This window comes from Bombina bombina, chromosome 4, assembly GCF_027579735.1.
Source record: "Bombina bombina isolate aBomBom1 chromosome 4, aBomBom1.pri, whole genome shotgun sequence".
Lineage (NCBI taxonomy): Eukaryota > Metazoa > Chordata > Amphibia > Anura > Bombinatoridae > Bombina > Bombina bombina.
Window position 1 is genome coordinate 956,433,949 of NC_069502.1, and position 22,491 is coordinate 956,456,439.

Sequence of the window (22,491 nt, forward strand, 5' to 3'; positions counted from 1 at the left end):
AGTCAGGTTTTTAGCTTGAAAGGTGGAGATTATTCTATCTGATGCTCTGTAGGTAGCACATGGGGTAGTTAGATTCTCTGCCTTAGATTTTGCGACTCCGGTGTCCGGTCCATCTATTTGGGTTGCTGCTTTTGTAGACTCTGTTCCCCTTACATGCCCTATGTCATGCCAAGTAGGTGGTGTGTGCTGGGGCCCCAGAGCGCCACTGCTATTGTAAGCAGCCATGAGGATGAGTTTAAAGGCATCAAGTTCCACAAATGTTGCTTCAGCTTGTTGGGACACCATTTTAAGTGTGTGCTCAAACATAGCGTGGCAGTCCCCTAAAAGATTGCTGATCTCCTCTATGATGTATGCTGCAGCTTCCTTATTATGATTATGCAGTATGTACCTTTATCAAAGGCTGTAGATTAGCCGTTTGACAGTCTCGTTTAGCCCGCTGGTTTCCACTTGGGCCAGAAGATGGCCACTCTTGAAGATTTTTGTCAGCAAGAAAGGCACAGGACAGCGAGGCGCCGTCTATCTATTGTTCCTGTCTTTAAATTTAACTGTATAGGTCGTCTGAGCGTACAAATTTTCAGCTCCAGAGTTAGCTCCGCCCCCTAGCTTATTTCTTTTATTCTCTTTTATTTTAAATTTGCAACTGTAATTATTTTCCTTGTATTGTTACCTCTCCTATTAAACACCCAGTTAATAACTCTTCTGGGCTGGTTGAGTGTGAAGTGATTAGAGAGGATGTATATTATGTTATCTGATTAACACTGTTCAAATTGGGTTTTATTTTTAAGATATAAGTTTTGGATAACCAAAAGGTAATATTTAAGAGTTTTTTCAAACATTGAGTTTTATTTTTTTATTTTTGGATTAAATATTATTTTTGGGGCGGTACATGCAACTGCGTTCTGTTGCAAGATACTAAAATATTTTTTAATTGAGAAGAATAGATTAAGTCTGCTACAAAATGTGGGGAGAAGCTGGCATTGTGGTGAGAGGGAAGAAGTTGTTAAATGCAGTTTAATATTAATAACTTTTGTGAGAAAATAAAATGTAACACTTTTGCACAGTATTGTACATTTGATTGCTATTTTCAATGCGTCTTGCAGATATCATTTTTTTGTGCTAAATAAAATGTGTCTTTTGTCTTTTACTTTGTGTCTAAGAGAATATTCACAAATTTGGTAGCATGGAAAGTTGAAGTAAACTATGTGCTTGGTTTAAGCATTAGTAAATCTCCAGGGAAAATAATCTGTGTGAAGGTAGAATATATTAGAAAATGCACAAATCTTGTTTTTTAAATTGTATGCTCTGTCTGAATTACAAAAAAACATTTTTGGGTTTCATATCCCTTTACGTTTCTTGAACCATTACTATGTAAAATTAAAGACAGAAAAAAACAATTTCATAGGCTGTGTACATTGAATATGTATAATGATATGTAAATAAATAAATATATAAATGCAGTTCTTCTGTTCATTAAGCATTTTTACTGAAATTACTGTTAATTTGGTTTCACACAATTGCTACTAAAAGTGTTGTTTTGAAGACCACGCCTATATTTTTTGTTTGTTCCATTTATGGGAAATACATAAATTTATGTTCATACATAAATATTCCCACTCACACATTCACTGTATTGCTGTGGCAAACCATGGACACATTCACTCACAAATACTCACATTTATAGTGACAAGTACTGATATTCCCTTTGGCTACACTGACACATTTATACTCATACATTCAGACTCACCCCCCAAACATTCAAAATATATGTGTAAATCCCTAAATCCAGAATTCCAAAATCCCAAATTTTTCCAAAATCCAGAATTTTACATGAATATTTAAAAAAAAAATTATAAAAAAAATTAGTTTGCATCATCCATTAGGAGCATAGGAGTCAGTCCCCCTTTGCCGTCTGAACACGGAACTGGTGAAATTGATTTCAGCAGCGGGGAGAAAAACAAACTCTGCAATACTTTTTCAGTAACATTGTTGGTGTATATACTGGGCTAGTTCATGCATTTAAGTTATTTACATTTTGTACACTGATAAGATATTACATGGTATATGTGTTGTTATTTGCTATGGAATATTATTAGCAGTGATCTTTGCAACTCTTTGTTAAAACATTATTATGAGTACTCTGTAATAAAAAGGCTGTAAAGTACTATATTCCCTTTCTTTTCCAATGGTGGCGAGAGAACGCGCAATTTGCTTGCTTATATTTTTAAATATATATTTTTTAGAGTGTATGTTTTTTTGTTTTTATAAATTTTGCAAAGTTGGAGTACTTAGAACTAAATTAGTTTATTTTATTTAACAGTAACCAAATGCAATGCTTTGTTACATCTTTGTTATACTTTACATAAAGTCTAATACATGTCCAATAAAAAAGTATAATACACATGATGTACCTGTCTCTGTCCTTCCATTAGCAACAAACCAGACAGGGATGCCCTTTATCTCCCTTACTGTTCATTTTGTTTCTTGAGGCTCTAGCTAATAAGCTTAGGATACACCCACACATAAATTGTATGAACTGAAACCTTTTACCTGTAATTTACCTTTCTGATTTCAGTATTGTACTTTCTTTCTGATGGTACTATGTAAACAAAAGTATTAATTATATAAAACTACATTTAGGTTGTATGTATAAACTGAATTATAATATAAGATATTGTTGGTTACACTTGGTCCCATCTCCTTTTCAAGCTGTCCCATATTACAGATACAAATATTACAATATACAAATATTCTGCAATTTTCAGGTTGAAAGCAGTTTGTATAGAAGGTTTTGTACTTGTAGGCTAGATTCACTAACAGCCCTTACTAGCTTCTCCATGCTGTTCTAGTAAGCTGTTATTAAGGCTTGTAATATCTTGAGTGCCTGGTATGTGCAAAATTCACTTGTTTGTCACACGAATTTCAGATAGCAGCATTCAGCTATTTTTGGAGATAGATATCCAGATCTTTGTGTGTTGCACTTTAACATTAATATACCCATCGAAGAAAATAGCTGAATGCTGCTACCTGTGGCCATATTTGGAATTTTTTTGACAAACAAATATCCAAATAATTTTTTTGCACAACCCCTATTGAGTACCACTATGTTAATATATTATGTTTCACTTTGTTCTTTAATATATTAATTGTACTCTTGTATAGAGCTGCAAAATATGTTGGTACTCCATATATGAAGCATAATTATGTTAGAAAGGGGTATGAATGTGAATGGGGTATGAATGTTCTTCTTAATTAAACCCAAGTTTATTTTTTTTTCTGGTCTCCTTTTTTCCTTCAACCCTTTTATATAAAATTGTGATGCTAAATATTATTATTAAAAAAAAATAAAGAAATATATAAATAAGTATTAAATAGATTATAAAAGTAGTTCATATGTCTATCATTTTCTAATGACTTGAAAAATGCTGGGTTTTTTTTAGATGTCAGTCAGTGTAGCAGCAATCCCTGCCTAAATGGAGGCACCTGCTCGGAAGGAAGTGGCCAATATCAATGTAATTGCCCCCAAGAATGGACTGGATCAAGCTGTCAGCATCAAGTCCAAACAGGTAATTAATGTATTGCAATGTATTAGGTAGTATTAACCTCTTGCATCTTAGAAGCATATTCTGTTTGTGATTAGTGGGCAGACATCAAAGTTAAAAAACAATAGGCTTTTTATTTATGTTTTTAAACGATGTTGCTTTGCTATTGAGATCCAGAACAGTTGCACTGAAATGTTTGTTTAACTATAAACATCTAGTTCTTTACATCTAGTGGATCTGCAGTACAGCTATCAGCAGCTATCAGCAGTTCCAAAATGGGATTTTCTGCATTTTTTTAAGAATGTAATTAATCCAAACAGTGTGCTCCATTTCAATCTATATGAACTGCTTTGTGCATCACATGGGTTTTCCAAGTTTTTTTTTAAGCTCAAACCCTTTACAAAACATTTGAAAACTTCATAATAACCCAGTAATTTAATGGTTTTTTAATGCATTTAAAGCATGAAAACTCCTTCTATAATTTGCAGGTTGACAATTTAAGACAGCTATTCCAACCAATCAGCAAACACATTTTGTCATCTTGACATTTTTTTTTTTTACATTTTAAATTCTATACCTTGAACCCAATGAAAATGTGAGTTAAGGTTTTTGCGCTAGTCGGGTTGCGCTCTTATTACAAGTAAAAAAAAATGTATTTTGCGCAAGCGGTAATAATATTGCGATCTCATTGTAGCAAACATTTTCTATATTAATATTAATATATTATTATAGAACACATTTGCTACAGTGCAATTGCAATATTATAAACAAGACACAATTGCCCAATTGCAATAATATGAATATTACAATTGTGAAAAAACACTATTATAATATACTATTATAATATAATATTGTGAAATATGGAAATGCAAAAATGTGATTGCAAGATTGTGAAATATGAATATTGCGATTGGGAATGCACGTTCTCAATAAAATGTAAATATAAATATTGAGAACGTCCAATTGTAGTCTTAAAATAAGTAAAACACACCCAAGGATATCATAGAAGATTAGAACATTCACGTTTAAAGTTTACATACATATTCTAACATTACAATACATATACATTAAACATTGTATATACATATATCATATAGCCACAATTCCCCTGCTCCTTTATGTGTATTATTGATATTGTATTGTGTGTACAGGGGTTGCATTTCTGTTGACAAATGTAAATTGTTTTCATACAGTACTGTGTAAAGGGATCATTTACATTTCACCTTCAAAGTAGGTGGCTATGCTGCTTTTAATATATCGCCATAAATGTATGGTTTGATGCCTCTCGGTGATGCTGCCTTTAAACAGCATTTTAGGTCTTTTCAAATATTTTGCCGGCTTTCTTGACATAGCGAAGGATCCCTTTTGAATATCTTGATGCCTTGTTGCCCTTTCGATCATCCGGCCCTTATATACTTATTCTCAGGCAGTTATAAGACCGTAACTTTCTAACCTCTCTGCCACCTCAGATTAGTTGCATGAGAGCAGAGGTTGGGCCAAGTCATGCTTGTGCAATAAAATCTCCAATGAGCAAATGTTGCCTCACAAGCCCTGAATGTGGATGGGCTCGTTCCTTCTATAGGAAGTTTGTCCATATATGTTTTACTGTTAGACTTTTTAGTTGTGGGGGCAATAAGTTTTAAGCTAAAAGAGCAAACGGTGAAGCTAATCATTTGTACCTACAAAGGATGATTAGCTAAATGAAATTAAATGCAAACATAGAGTTTTTGTATAAATATTGCATCTGTCTGTTTAGTCATACAATCAAAATTTGTTGGATCAAAAATTTCAAAGTTGGAGTTCATCTCTTTATTGTTAATCCAGAATAACTCAATACTTTCTTATACATTGGCTCAAAACAACTGTAAATGTAACCTGTAGTGTAAAACATTATTTTATGTTTACAGCACTCACATTTATTAGTCTAGCATGTCTAGTACTAGCATGTCTAGTATTCACGTCTGTAACCCTGCCATAGATGACTGCTACAGACATAAACACTTCTGCACTCTTCTCTAATATAAACACATAACTGAAACACATAATATACAACAACAAAAAAGAAAAAAGAAAAAATACGTACTAAATTTAAAAAAAAAAAGAAGTGCATTATACAAGTGGTTAAAAAAAAAATGTGCACTTGTGTTTTAATGTGATTTTAATATATTTTTAATTGTATTTATTTTTTTATATATATATTATGTATGTTCTCCAATTGATCTATCTGTCTGTCTGTCTGTCTGTCTGTCAATGCATCTATCCACCTGTCTGTCTGTCTAGCTATTTCTGTAATATTATCTATACTGATGGATTTCTTTTCTGTTGACTTTTTAAGTGCCTCCTGACTGGACATTTTCTAATGATGCAGCTTTTAACCGTAAACCACGATGCGCCAGAATTGACCGTACGCAACATTGCAGCTGTGATGCTGGCTTCCAAATGAGTGGCATGTCTGAAAACAGCATATGTCAAGGTAACACTGTTTATATGATTTATGTCTGTGCAACAGAAAAAACAACTTATGTTAATACAGTTAACTGGAATAAGCTAAACCTTAGAAGTTACAATCCATACTTTATCCATAGTTGTATGAGAAATTTCCAGATGCATCATAGCATATTCTAAAGAATTGCATGACCATATATTCCTATGTATATCCTTAGTAAAGCAGCAGTAAAGTATGTGTTCAAATCAGTATTAAAGCATAGACTCTAAATATCAAGTACAAAAGAAGGCACAAAAACCCTGAACAATATACAAAATATGTAACAGTATATAAAAAAGCATACTGAATACGTTAAATGAAAAAATGTGCAAAAACAAAATGCGTTAGATCATTTAAATACTGCATTATTTCTTGCATATTTCTGTGTATAACCACTGCAAATGGGTTAAACACATAGTTAAAGTCAGCTCCAGGGCAGAAATGTCCTGTTGGAAACTAGCTGAGCACATCTGATGAGCCAATGGTAAGAGACATATATGCGTAGCCACCAATCATCAGCTAGCTCCAAGTAGTGCATTGCTGCTCCTGAGCCTACCTAGGTATGCTTTGCAACTGCTGTTTTCTAATCCATCAGAAAACACTTCTTATTGTTTTTTTGTACTTTTCAATTTCAACTGTGTTGACTTTTGAAAATCTGAAAGGTGGAAAAAACCCCCATAAAAAATGTAAATACTATTTTGCATCTTTTTTAAATACACACATTTTTTGCAAATTAACAATTTGCACTCGGCTAGATTACGAGTCTTGCGTTAGGCTTAAAAAGCAGCGTTGGCCGGTCCCAATGCTGCTTTTTAACGCCCGCTGGTATTACGAGTCTTGAAGGTACAGGTGTACCGCTCACTTTTTTGGCCAGACTCGGAAATACCGCAAATCCACTTACGTCAATTGCGTATCCTAGATTTTCAATGGGACTTGCATAGCGCCGGTATTATGAGTCTAACCAAAAGTGAGCGGTAGACCCTCTCCTGTCAAGACTGGTACTGCATTTAAAAGTCAGTAGTTAAGAGTTTTACACTACAAGGCCGTAAAATAAAACTCTTAACTAAAGTGCTAAAAAGTACACTAACACCCATAAACTACCTATTAACCCCTAAACCGCGGCCCCCCCCCCCCCCCCACTAAAATAAAATTTTTAATCCCTAATCTGCCGACCCGGACATCGCGCCACTATAATAAATATATTAACCCCTAAAACGCCGCACTCGCAAACACTAGTTAAATATTATTAACCCCTAATCTGCCGTTCCTAACATCACCAACACCTACCTACATTTATTAACCCCTAATCTGCCGCCCCCAATGTCGCCGCCACTATATTAAAGTTATTAACCCCTAAATCTTAGTCTAACCCTAACACCCCCTAACTTAAATATAATTTAAATAAATCTAAATAAAATAACTATCATTAACTACATTATTCCTATTTAAAATATAACTAATAATTACATTGTAGCTATCTTAGGGTTTATTTTTATTTTACAGGCAAGTTTGTATTTATTTTAACTAGGTACAATAGTTATTAAATAGTTATTAACTATTTAATAAATACCTAGCTAAAATAAATACAAATGTACCTGTAAAATAAAACCTAACCTAAGTTACAATTACACCTAACTCTACACTATAATTAAATGAATTCCATAAATTAAATTATCTAAAGTACAAAAACAAACAAACACTAAATTACAGAAAATAATAAACAAATTACAAGAATTTTAAACTAATTACACCTAATCTAATCCCCCTAAAAAAAATAAAAAAGCCCCCCCAAAATAAAAAAACCCTACCCTACACTAAATTACAAATAGCCCTTAAAAGGGCCTTTTGTGGGGCATTGCCCCAAAGTAATCAGCTCTTTTACCTGTAAAAAAAAAGTACAAATCACCCCCCCCAACATTAAAACCCACCACCCACACAACCAACCCTACTCTAAAACCCACCCAATCCCCCCTTAAAAAAACCTAACACTAACCCCTTGAAGATCACCTTACCGGGAGACGTCTTCACCCAACCGGGCCGAAGTCCTCAACGAAGCCAGGAGAAGTCTTCATCCAAGCCGGGTGAAGTGGTCCTCCAGACGGGCAGAAGTCTTCATCCAGACGGGCAGAAGTCTTCATCCAGACGGCATCTTCTATCTTCATCCATCCGGCGCGGATCGGGTCAATCTTCAAGACATCCGACGCAGAGCATCCTCTTCATCCGATGGCTCTTCTCGAATGAAGGTTCCTTTTAAATGACGTCATCCAAGATGGCGTCCCTTCAATTCCGATTGGCTGATAGAATTCTATCAGCCAATCGGAATTAAAGTAGAAAAAATCCTATTGGCTGATGCAATCATCCAATAGGATTGAACTTCAATCCTATTGGCTGATCCAATCAGCCAATAGGATTGAGCTCGCATTCTATTGGCTGTTCCAATCAGCCAATAGAATGCCAGCTCAATCCTATTGGCTGATTGCATCAGCCAATAGGATTTTTTCTACCTTAATTCCGATTGGCTGATAGAATTCTATCAGCCAATCAGAATTGAAGGGACGCCATCTTGGATGACGTCATTTAAAGAAACCTTCATTCCAGAAGAGCCGTCGGATGACGGCTGAGGACAGGCATCACAGCCCGAAAACGTTCACTCTAATGTTTGATTAAAACACGCTTTTTTTGCTTACGGCGAGTGCCTCTATTCTTTAACTTCTACATATGGATACTCTGAGTGCACCCCGGCTTTGTGAACTTTGAATAGCGAGTGCTGGTAACTTTGGATATATATATATATATATATGTACTATATATACTATAATATATATACTATATATACTATAATATATATACTATAATATATATATACTATAATATATGGAAAAAAACAAGGGGGGACAGAAAAAAGAAAGGAAAAAAGTATGCCCTGTGCCAGCACTATTCATGAAAGAAGTATCGGATAAAGTCATCAGAGCTGGATGTAAGAGTTACTGGTCTAGGGGATACAAGCCCCTTTCCTATAAACATAAAACTGCTAGTCATAGATGTACAAAAAAAGAACCTTCAATTTATTATTCAAAATACATATAAATATATAAGAACGAGTAAAAATTTTTTTTAAACTAGATGTAATAAAGTACCTATCTACCAATGGCCATTGGGGAGAAACTTGTGTCCATGGATAGAGCTCAAATAATGATCCAAAAATTTGGGGTAGTAGCCCATAAAGTCCATGCAGGATTAGCACCACACTATATATATATATATATATATAAAAAACAGAGACAGCTAAGGTAAGGTTAATATATTCACTTATCTTGGGAGACCAAGCGCCGTCGTCCATACAGCGTAGGGCAGATTTGCTCATCCGGGACTCCAGCACTCGGCGTGGAGGACGTCGGGTCAGACAGTCTGCTATAGACAATATATCAAAAAAGAAACGGGCTCCCACAAAGCATGAAGTTAAGCTCAGTATTCTTGAGTTGTAGTTCTTGGCAATGAACGTAAACTGGTACAAACACTATGCACATAGCACTTTGTTAAAAGTTACGAAGAAATTTTATTAAATATACATTAAAAGTTCACACAGGAACTGTGTTTAAACACAAACACTCACGATAGTTGAAAGACAGGGGTGCAAGTGACTTCATCTGACGCGTTTCACGCCGGTTGGCGCTTTCTCAAAGATGGTTTGGGGAGTGTCCATAGCGAGATGAAGTAGTCACTCCCACAAACCGATTGACGTTTCGTTACAGTTTAGACAATATGCAGCAATGTTAAAGCTACTATTATTTTACCACGGCTCAAACTTTGAGCACTTGCCTAGCGTAATTTACAGACAGGCTGAGCTTAAGACATAGCCGCAATCAGTAACTGGAACTCCAAATACACAAAAAAGAGACACACATAAAAAAAATAAAAATAACAAAATAAGCAACATGGTAAAAAAGGCAACCAATACAAAGGGGATAGAAAAGAGAAAAAAGTTAACTTTTCGGATTCCAACTTCTCTGTGAGAAGTCAGATTGCCTCAACACCAATATCCACCCCCATTGAAACATCTAGTATAGAGCCTGATGAAATAGAAGATCAAAGTTATTCAGAACAACTGGGAGCAAGGCCAAAAACCAGTAGGAACCAAGTGAATAAAGATCTCTCCAGTTCAAGAGAGGAAGAATCTATTCCAAAGAAACAGTCAAAAAAGTCGGGCAAGTCACAGAAAAGAGTGAAGACAACTGTGAAAAAATATGCACCATAGTGAATCTTTCCAATCATGTGCTAAATAAGCATGAAGTAGAAGTTCTAGAAAAGGGACTTGGCTTTCCGCCATCCTCGAACTTTGACTTATTTCGCACTATCACAGATGTATACTTGCACCCCTGTCTTTCAACTATTCGTGAGTGTTTGTGTTTAAACACAGTTCCTGTGTGAACTTTTAATGTATATTTAATAAAATTTCTTCGTGACTTTTAACAAAGTGCTATGTGCATAGTGTTTGTACCAGTTTACATTCATTGCCAAGATCTACAACTCAAGAATACTGAGCTTAACGTGCCCGTTTCTTTTTTTGATATATATATATATATATATATATATATATATATATATATATATATATTTATATATATATATATATATATATATATTTATATATATATATATATATATATATATTTATATATATATATATATATATATATATATATATATATACTGTATATGTATGCATGTGTATATATATGTTTATATGTGTATATATGTATGTACAGTATATACATATATACACATTATACACATATAAATGCATCTGTACACACACACATATATGTATATACTGTGTGTGTATATGTGTATATATATATATATATATATGCACAGTATATATATATATATATATATATATATACACAGTGTGTATATATATATATATATATATATATATATACAGGGAGTGCAGAATTATTAGGCAAGTTGTATTTTTGAGGATTAATTTTATTATTGAACAACAATCATGTTCTCAATGAACCCAAAAAACTCATTAATATCAAAGCTGAATAGTTTTGGAAGTAGTTTTTAGTTTGTTTTTAGTTATAGCTATTTTAGGGGGATATCTGTGTGTGCAGGTGACTATTACTGTGCATAATTATTAGGCAACTTAACAAAAAACAAATATATACCCATTTCAATTATTTATTTTTACCAGTGAAACCAATATAACATCTCAACATTCACAAATATACATTTCTGACATTCAAAAACAAAACAAAAACAAATCAGTGACCAATATAGCCACCTTTCTTTGCAAGGACACTCAAAAGCCTGCCATCCATGGATTCTGTCAGTGTTTTGATCTGTTCACCATCAACATTGCGTGCAGCAGCAACCACAGCCTCCCAGACACTGTTCAGAGAGGTGTACTGTTTTCCCTCCTTGTAAATCTCACATTTGATGATGGACCACAGGTTCTCAATGGGGTTCAGATCAGGTGAACAAGGAGGCCATGTCATTAGATTTTCTTCTTTTATACCCTTTCTTGCCAGCCACGCTGTGGAGTACTTGGACGCGTGTGATGGAGCATTGTCCTGCATGAAAATCATGTTTTTCTTGAAGGATGCAGACTTCTTCCTGTACCACTGCTTGAAGAAGGTGTCTTCCAGAAACTGGCAGTAGGACTGGGAGTTGAGCTTGACTCCATCCTCAACCCGAAAAGGCCCCACAAGCTCATCTTTGATGATACCAGCCCAAACCAGTACTCCACCTCCACCTTGCTGGCGTCTGAGTCGGACTGGAGCTCTCTGCCCTTTACCAATACAGCCACGGGCCCATCCATCTGGCCCATCAAGACTCACTCTCATTTCATCAGTCCATAAAACCTTAGAAAAATCAGTCTTGAGATATTTCTTGGCCCAGTCTTGACGTTTCAGCTTGTGTGTCTTGTTCAGTGGTGGTCGTCTTTCAGCCTTTCTTACCTTGGCCATGTCTCTGAGTATTGCACACCTTGTGCTTTTGGGCACTCCAGTGATGTTGCAGCTCTGAAATATGGCCAAACTGGTGGCAAGTGGCATCTTGGCAGCTGCACGCTTGACTTTTCTCAGTTCATGGGCAGTTATTTTGCGCCTTGGTTTTTCCACACGCTTCTTGCGACCCTGTCGACTATTTTGAATGAAACGCTTGATTGTTCGATGATTACGCTTCAGAAGCTTTGCAATTTTAAGAGTGCTGCATCCCTCTGCAAGATATCTCACTATTTTTTACTTTTCTGAGCCTGTCAAGTCCTTCTTTTGACCCATTTTGCCAAAGGAAAGGAAGTTGCCTAATAATTATGCACACCTGATATAGGGTGTTGATGTCATTAGACCACACCCCTTCTCATTACAGAGATGCACATCACCTAATATGCTTAATTGGTAGTAGGCTTTCAAGCCTATACAGCTTGGAGTAAGACAACATGCATAAAGAGGATGATGTGGTCAAAATACTCATTTGCCTAATAATTCTGCACTCCCTGTATATATATATATATATATATATATATATATATATATATATATATATATATATATATATATATAGGTAGAACAAAATTAAGAAATGAAGGGCACTCTCAGGGTTTGTGATAATTGCGCAATTATCACAAACCCTGAGAGTGCCCTTCATTTCTTAATTTTGTTCTACATATTTTTTGAGGATTGCACCCAGGTTCTGAACTATCTACCAAAGTCGGAGTGCTGGAACACCCGCTGTTTCAACTATACATATAGGTACATACACATATTTAGACATGTCTATGTGTGTATATATATATATATGTTAGAGCCAATTTTTCTCAAACACCTTTCATCATTTATCATTATACCTTATAACTTGTACCTGTACTTTTAAATGTATTTATCTTGTGTTTAATGCAATTTTTTTTATCTCACTACATTGTACGCAAGTTCTTCAGTAAAGCTAACCCAACTGCACTCGAGCGAACACGTTTACTTTTAACTTGTAATAAGCGTGCTATTTCCAAGTGTGCAAAAAGCCCTTGCTTGAGCAATAACACCACCAGAATAACTTTTGCCCACTATGCCTAGAGGAATATAGCTGCACATCCACGGACATGACCCATATAGCCTGAAAAGTACATCTGGGGTTAGCTTTGTTCAGAAGAGAAATGCCTGATATTTCAGAGTTAGCATGTCCTTATGGAGAGGATCAGACTGATACACTGCAGGAAAGTTTTCCTCTATGAAAGGCACAGCCTGGGCAAAAAGAGAAGGTCCCCTGGGTGGGTATCATCCCATAAAGCATGTCATTAAGCACCATCTGTTGGGTGCTTATCTTCTGTTTTTTTGTGTCCCTAAATGTGATGGGGCAACCAGATATGGACTGATATGGCTTCTGAGCCGAAACATGTCAAGCTTTTTGTACTTGCAAGTATAGGTTTTATTGATTTTTACTCATTGTTTCAATAACTTTATTTTATGTGCATATATACCATGCTCTGCTTTTCCAGTTTTTCTAGATAAAACCAGATATGGACCCCTTGCCCACTGTATCAAGAGGAATATTTTGTAGCTGTACCTCCACTGACAAGGCCCATATAGGTTGAAATGTACATCTGGAGTTATTTGTACAAATCCTTTGTTCAGAGGAGATCAGATTGATATAATGCAGGAAAGTTTTCTTCTGTAAAAGTCACAGACTCTGCAAAAAGAGGCTGCCCCCTTGGTGGTACAATCCAATAAGGCGGGCTATTAAGAACCATCCCCAACTTAGCCCTGTTTTTGAGTCTTATATATATATATTTTTAGTGGTTATGGTGATAATGTTTATATAGCTCGAAATATTCCAGAAAAATTGCAATAGTAACTGTTTAAAAATCCAACACTGTCTCAAAATGTCTAGGAAACGTTTAGTTATGTTTGAATCGAGGGTCAAATTTAAACTTAATGGTTTTAGCAATTCTTAAAAAGTTTAGATCATTGTGACATAGAACCAATAAGGCAGGAAAATACAAATTGAAAGAGAGATAAAGACCAAGGGGCCGATTTATCAATGTCTGGCGGATATATTAATGTCCGCCAGACATCGCTGAATGCTGACAGCATACACTGTCAACATTTAACATTGCCCAAGCAGTTCTGGTGAACTGCTTTTGCAATTCCTCCCCCTGCAGATTCGTCCACTAACAGGGAGTGTCAATCAACCCGATCGTATACAATCGAGCGGATTGATGTCCGCAGCCTCAGAGACCGCTCTTAAGACCGCTGCTTCTTAACTGCTGTTTACGGCAGCCTGAAGACTCGAGTGGAAACAGCTGCATTGGGGCCAATTGACAGCTTGTTAAACTCTAGTATAATCTTATCGTTTTTAAGAGATAACTCGACAGGCAATTAGATTGCAGACACGGGGTACAGAGGATTGATGAGCATCACACCTCATCAGTTGGCCTTGAAACTAAGTTACTGGCAAAAATCACAAGGCATACACAGGCCCTGACATTAAATCCCCAATGGACCTTTAGCATTTATAACTTTTTCTACTATGTTTGCAATTAAAAACCATGCAAACAGGAAATTGAATTAACAAATTACAGCCAACATTGGTATCTTGACAACAAGCAAAGAAGAATGTGTTTAAAAATTATGCAGAACAACACCATCTGTTTCTTTACATGTGGGCTGTGTAACTTTTTCTTGTTCAGTAGCATCTAGAAATATAAAGGACATAAACTGAATTCTACAATATTAACTACTACTTCCTAAAATGTGTTTCAATCAAAAGACAAGGATTGAATAACTCTTTCCTACGCTATTGGTTGATGTTCATGTATAATTGGGCTGGTCATGATATCCTGTAGAACAGTGATTACACATGAGGGCCGCAAATCCATATTTTAGAAGTCTTAAAGGGATATTGAATCCAAATTGTTTCTTTATTGATTCAGATAGAACATGCAATTTTAAGCAATTTTCTAATTTACTCCTATTTTAAATTTTTCTTTGTTCTTGGTATCTTTATTTGAAAAAGTAGGCATGTAAGCTAAGGAGCCAGCCCATTTTTGGTTCAGTACCCTGGCTAGCACTTGCTGATTGGTGGCTACATTTATCCTCTTAAGGATACATTTACGTCTCTTAAGCATACATTCTTGCTTTTTAAACAAAGATACAAAGAGAAGGAAGCAAAATTGATAATAGTAGTAAATTAGAAAGTCGCTTAAAATTGCATGCTCTATCTGAATCATGAAAGTTTAATTTTGAATTAAGCGTTCCTTTAAGGGCCACATATAAATGTATGACCATTATACACAAATAATACATGTTCAGAACCACAGGGCCAGATTTAGGTAAGGTTGCAGGTACTCTCTGTCTGCAGTTCTTCTCTCTAGATAGCGCTTTTTTATTTTTTAATTTTTTTTTATCTATTATTTTTATTGATAACGCATGCTTACATTGGACAATATTACATAAACAGACATCTGCATAAGCTTTCATTTTAGAGCTTTGTAGATGCAAGTTTCAGGGGAGCAAGGTCAGGCCCAGCCACTGAGCCCTAGTCCTTGACCCCCACTTTTAGCAGTCTGTTTTAATAGGGCATGCATTTAATGGTGCTTCAGTGTTAAGACATAGTATTTCTAAGCAAACATATGAAGAGTAACAAATACATAGGTTAAAAAAAAAAAAAAAAAAACATAACTTGATAAATAATATAACTCTATTAAGTATCCTCTCGCTTACATTTATCGCTTTTGATACTAATAACCTCCGATTGAAGGCCGCCGTCTAAGTATTCCACAATATACTGGCATCACTACATATTGGGAAGCAAGACTCAGGCTCAATTGTGTGCAACAGCTAAGAAAGAAGAAGTTATGTCTATGGCTGAGCACACTCAGGTGTGTTGTGTACATGAAGTGTTCCTGATAAGTGGTGTGCTTCTACCGAAAAGGGACTCTTCCCAAATAAACCTTGCATTTTGAAAAAACTCTAATTTATTACGACAAAGGAAGCCATATTTTTCTAAGGTAAATTGCTCATCTACCTCCTCCAACCACATTGCTTTAGTAAGTGTTATGGGCTTTTTCCAATGGCGTGTGATGTTTCCTCGCACTATTAAGGCCGATCTGCATGGTTAGTAACTTAAGTTGACAAGTCAGTTTAGGTAAGTGGTTAAGTAGGGCACTTTTTGAAGTCAATGTGAGTTGGACTGCTTATAGTGTGATTCCACTGCCAACCATAGAGGGCGGACTTTATTGTAATGCCACCACATGTGTAATAGGTTGCCGTGTTCTCCACACCCTCTCCAGCATGAACTGGATGAGTTTGGATAGATGCTATGCATTCTCGATGGGGTTAAATAACATCGGAGGAGAAGTTTGAAATTTAGTTCTAATATTGTTGGGGATGTAAAAGATGTTTTGACTGATTTAACAATATTCTTCCATGTGTCCTGATCTATATTTTCTATGAGGTGTAGGTTCCATTTTGTAGTGTATGACGGAAGGGTGTCATGGAGGTTGTCTATGAGGAGTTTTCGTGATGTTGAAAGTGTCCCTCTTGATGTTGCCCCGCTGTGACATAAGTGCTCAAATGGTGTAAGCTGCCGTAATAGGTCTATTTTAAACGGAGATGTGTGGATGAAATGGCGTAATTGAGCATATTTCAGCCAGTTGGTGAATTTCCCGCCTGCTATGTTTATTAGCTTATCTCTTTCCAAGAGTTTCCCCTCTTCTGTGAAATTAAATAATGGGATTGTATAATCCCATTCAGTGAGCCTTTTGAATCCGTTGTCAAGGCCTCCCACCATTTCTGCGTTTAGTGTGATTGGGAATAAGGGTGATCTACTAGTAGAGATGTATGGTCTGGTGGCGAGAATGTAATCCCAGTTTTTAAAGATCTGTTTATGTACCTCAAGGTGGTGGCACTGTGGAGGCCTAAGATCGTTCGGGACCCAGCATAGGGCATCCACTAGAGGCGCTTTTAATATGTGTGAGTCTATTGTTACCCATGCTTTATGTTACTTCTTCCTGTGCCAGTCAAGAACCCTTTGCAATGTCACCACTAAGTAATAGTCCTCTATCTTAGGAAGTCCCAGCCCACCATGTGGGGTCGGTCTGTACATAGTGTCTCTGCTGACTCTGGGCCTACACTTACCCCATACAAACGTGTTCACGCTATTTTGAAGTCGGGTCATGAACCATCTGGGAATGTGGAGAGGCAAAGCCTGTAGTATATATAGAATCCTAGGTAAAGTGGTCATCTTTATGGCCTGTACCCGCCCCCACCAAGACAGTGGTTTATTTGTCCATTTTTTTAGGTCACGTTGAGTGTTGAGAAGTAATGTGTTATAGTTTTTATCAAAAAGCGTTCTCTGGTTAGGGGAGATATGTATTCCTAAGTATTTAATGGAGTCTGTCTTTAATCGTAGTGTGCAGGACTCAGACAAAGATCTGAATTTGGTATCCGAAAGTGTGATATTAAGAATCTCGGACTTTTGTTTGTTAGTGAGGAAATTGGAAAATTTTCCGAATTTATCTAACTCGGCAAGTATCTCTGGGATAGTTGTGAGGGGAGAGGTGGCTGTAAAAAGCACGTTGTCCGCATACATCACTATTTTGTATTCCTGCTGTCCGAACGGTATCCCCCTAGTGTCTTGGTTTCTACATATGTGGGATGCCAGAACCTCCATCATCAGAATAAATAGAATTGGGGATAGGGGGGATCCCTGCCTTGTACCGTTGTGTATTGGGAATGTGGTTGACAGTAGTCCATTGACTTTCACGTTTGCGTTCGGGTGGGTATAGAGGCTGAAAATTCTATTGATTATTTTGGGGCCGAATCCAATATGTGTTAATGTTAATTTTAAAAAGTGCCAATTAGTCAGATCAAAAGCTTTTTCAGCATCTACAGCCAACAATACAGACTTGATGTTATGAAATTGAACATATTCTATAAGGGTCAGGGCTCTGAGGGTATTTTCTCTAGCTTCCCGATTCGGGACAAAGCCTACCTGATCTGTATGTATAATATCGTTAAGAACTAAGTTTATGCGGTTTGCTAAAATTTTACCTAATATCTTTATGTCCGTATTGAGGAGGGAGATGGGGCGGTAACTGGCTGGGTCATCTTGTGGTTTGTCAGGCTTTAGGATTACTGAAATGTGGGCTGATAGGGATTCTTTCGTTAGTTGTTATCCTTCATCCAAAGAATGAAATAGATTCAGTAGATGCGGGGCAATTACAGCTTTGAAGGTCTTATAGTATAAATTGGTATATCCGTCTGGCCCCGGACTCTATCCTACAGGAAGGTCGGTTATAGCTTTCATAACCTCTGTTAGAGTTATTGACTTCTCTAGATCTGCTATCTGCAGTTGTGTCAATTTATTCAGGTCAGCTGTTTCTATATATGTTGCCATGTCGCGGATATGATCCGGGGTGGTATTTGCGTCTAAGTTGTACAATTGGTAATAGAAGTCCTTGAAATGGGCAGCTATTGCTTTACTGTTGTGGATATAGGTATTCTGTTGGGTTTTTAAACTATGGATAGGAGTCAGGGTCGTTCTGTCTTTGAGAGTGTTTGCTAGGAGTTTCCCTGGTCGATTACCTACGTAAAAATATTTTTTCCGGAGCTGCAATGCTTTCCTTTGAGCATCTGAATAAAGTAGGGCTTTGAGTTTGTTTCTCATCTTCGTCAGCGTGTTGAGGCGGGTGGGTCGGTTTGAGGGGTGTAGTTTATGTTGTATCTCTAATGTGTGTAATTCAGTAGTTAAGGAGGCTAATCTGGAATCATATGACTTTTTTAAATATGCTTTTTGCTTAATACATTCACCGCGGATCACTGCCTTATGAGCTTCCCAGACATACAAGGGGTGAGTGCCTGGTATTGCATTGTGCGTGAAATATTCTTGTAAGGAACTTGTTAGCTTTTGTGTCGTTGGAGGATGGTGTAAAAGATAAGCATCTAGTCTCCAGATAAATGGGTGTAGTGGAGAGTCTGGCCAATTTCATTTTAGTGAGATCATAGAGTGGTCTGACCATGCTGTAGGGATAATGTCTGTGTCTACTAATAATGAGAGGCTGCCTTGATCAAGATATAGAAGGTCTATTCTAGAATACATAGACCAAGGGTAAGAGAAAAAGGTAAAGTTTTTTTGTGTGGGGTGCTGTACTCTCCACGTGTCCGTCTACTAACCCTGAGTGTTTGATGCAGTTATATACCGAATTAGGAGAACGCGGGGACGTTTTAGTATTTGTAGATGTTGTGTCTAAAGTGGGATCTATTATAGTATTCAAGTCACCCCCCATGACAACTGTGCCTTTACGCGTTTCTTTTATCAAGGAGTTTAGCTTATTAAAAAATTTGTTCCTACGCAAGTTAGGGGCATATACATTAATTAGTGTTATTGGTCTATGGTATAGTAAGCCCACTATAATAAGAATTCTTCCTTCATTATCTGCTACAGTGTTGAGCATCCTGAAGGGTAATGAGCGATGGAAGAGGATTCCCACTCCATTCCTTTTTGTTTCGTGAGAGCTAAAGAAACCCTGTGGGAAGTCTTTATTGGAGAACTTAGGCTCATTTGCTCTAGGGAAGTGTGTTTCCTGGACAAATGCGATAGAACATTTCTGTCTCGCAAACCATTGCAGGGCCACAGATCTTTTTGTGGGCAAATTCAGGCCTTTGGTGTTTTGTGAGCAGATTAGTAATGGTCTTGTATTCATTTTGCTATCTTGTGTGTGCATTTTGTGAGTATGAGATGTATAGATTTCTTACCAGAGAATGACTGTACAGTGAGATGTAGCGGCCTACTTGTTCTGTGTGCTATGAGAAGATGCCAAAGACATAATAGCGTGCCGGCGTTGCCCTGTAGGAGGTATAACGACCTGGGTTTGGAACCCTGTCTTGCAAGGATACTGCAATAAATCAACAAACAAACAACATAAAAACAGTAGAACAAATAACAAACATATTCAAACCAATAATTACTATTTCCTATCATTGGGGAGTAAAAAGGGGGGGGGGGGGTAGTAGCAGTCTAAGACTGCTTTCATTTCCCCGGAGAGCCATGGTTGTTAATTTTATTGAGAGAACCTCCTATCTAAATGCTGTGGTTCGCTTTGTGAGTATAAACAATTGGATGCCAAATAAAAAAAAAAAATATTTTTTTTTTTGCTCGCTCTCCCCCCTCTCCACAACTAGGACAGTGGGAAAACTTTTGTATTAGGCATCCCTATTCTAGTAGGTTTCTCTCTAAAGAGTGAACAAGTCCTTTCAAACAAAGATCTCAGTCAATTTCTATATCAGCCTAAAATGTAGGTCTATCCTTCATGGTGGGTCGGAGGTTGGAACATTGTGTAGGTTGGGCGCAGTTGTGGTCGTCTTGTGTTTCCTGTTTACTGTGGTCCACTTTTGTCAGTTAGTTTTTGACTGTAAATGTTCCACTGTCTGCTTATCACTCAGTTGTTCTGTTTCTTGAGGGATGTTCTTTGGTGGAGGGATACCCAACTGTGAACAAAAGGGACCCAGGTCTTCCAAGTCCTTATATATAATTTCTTTGTTATTTTTCATAACTCTGATAGCGAAAGGGAATCCCCAGCGGTAGGAGATATTATGTTCTTGCAAGTGCGTGGTGAGGAATCTAACCTCTGTCTTTGTCTGGATAGTGGGCTTAAGTCAGCAAAAAATTGAATGGTGTCGCCATCTTTCTTGATAGGTGCTTTTTTCCTAGTTGCTGCCAATAACTTTTCTTTATCTTTAAAATTGTGACAATGAAGAATTATGTCCCTCGGGGGCGCAGTAGCAGGGGTTTAGGTTTTAGTGTCCTGTGTACTCTGTCTAGAGATATATCTGCGTCTTCCTCACTGTCAAGAAGAAAGCAAAAGAGGTCCTGGAGGTATCGCAGTAGTGTGGCGGCTAATATATTTTCGGATACACCTCTAATTCTTAGATTTTGGCGCCTGCCACTGTTGTCAAGATCCTCTATTTGCATTTGCATCTGTATTATTTCTTTTGTTTGTTGTTGGATCTGCATACCATGTAAATTGATTGGTTCAGAAATCTCTTCTGCATGCTCCTCTTGTTGAAGTACTCTGTTTCCTAGGTCTGCAACATCTCTCTTGACCTCTGTAAGACTCTCCTTTATGAGTTGGCTTACTTGATTCATAAAGGACGCAAGGTCCTCCTTTGTTGGCAGGGACTGGAGATCTGCTCTTGTTAAAGGGAGAGTAGCATCAAACTGCCCAACATCATTTTCTTCTTCATGCAGACTACTACTCGAATTTGGAGAATTCTAAGGTATAGATGTATTCGCCGCTACTGTTTTAAAATATGTATTTAACTTTGTGGAGACTGCTGAGGCAGTTTTGGCAACCTTATCCCCTTTGGGGAGACGTTTAGAGGCCATTTGGGCTTTGCAGGCATTAGGTTTATGCAGGGATGTGTTTGTGTTTATTATACTATTTAGCTGCCTTTTGTGTGAATAGCTCCTGTCTGTGACCAGAGTACTGCTATACTGAAGTGCAGGCCTGTTTATAGAGGTATGTCACGTGGCCCAGGTCAGAAGAATCAGTATGCACAGCCTCAGGAGAGCGATATTTTAGGCCCAAACTAAGCCCAGTTTTGTCTGCTTATATTTGGTACTGGTCCTTTAAGTGGATGACCAAATCTCTTGTGCCGTTATTTATGAGAGTTATTCTCGGCAGTTGTGGGGTAATATTCACTACTTCCTCCGAGAACTCTCTGTCTCTAAAATGTGATTCAGGGCAGCGGTCACCGGGAGAGGTAATTATGAGGGCAATCAGGACATACCTCAGCTTGAAATGTGTTCCGGTCTGTCCGTTTAAGCTTGGGTGCCTGTGATGGCTTAAATAGATTGCGGAGTGCTGCTGACTGCTCCTATCTGCTCCGGTGCGGTCCTCCAGATCAGCCCTTCTGTTCGGTGCCTGTTTGAAGATGGCGCCTGACTGCTCTGCTCCGTGTTGCCTCAATGAGCTTAGTAGTTATTATAGAAGTGGTTTGGCACTCCACGCTTATTTTTCAGATAGCCTCCAATCCCTCAGCTGTTTATGAAGTTTATTGCAGCTTGTTAGGCATTGTCCAGCTCTGTCCCATGGCACTCTTGGGAAATTACACACTGAGCTTTTCTAATTAGCAACCATGCTGCTAGATAGCGCTTTTTAATTGCGGCCAACCCAAAGCAAATATTTTTAGTTACTCTTTTTTTGGGCCACATAAACTATGGCGCACACACGTTTCCTGAAGGGCCACAAAAACAAGAGCTAAGGGCTTCATGTAGCCTTTGGGTCACCAGATGGACATTAAACAATTGTGATTGAAAATTTGTATCACTTTGCCTGCTGGGAAGTTTGTCCTAGTTAACAGAATAAAATCACACACATATTTTTTTTATAATATCACCTGTATGTAGATTTGCAATATCATATGCCAGTGACCATGATATACCAAAATATGAAAAAACTCTTTA

The 22,491-nt window shown here is 37.2% G+C and overlaps 1 protein-coding gene across 1 annotated transcript in view; it reads left to right on the forward strand.

Annotated features, from left to right (window-relative positions):
* The window catches only part of FBLN7 (fibulin 7), a 330,654-nt gene that overhangs the window by 257,520 nt on the left and 50,643 nt on the right, over positions 1-22,491 (forward strand). The window contains exons 4-5 of the mRNA XM_053711966.1: positions 3,438-3,563; positions 5,875-6,012. Coding sequence (XP_053567941.1) covers positions 3,438-3,563; positions 5,875-6,012 — 264 coding nt within the window. The remainder of the gene's footprint in view (positions 1-3,437; positions 3,564-5,874; positions 6,013-22,491) is intronic.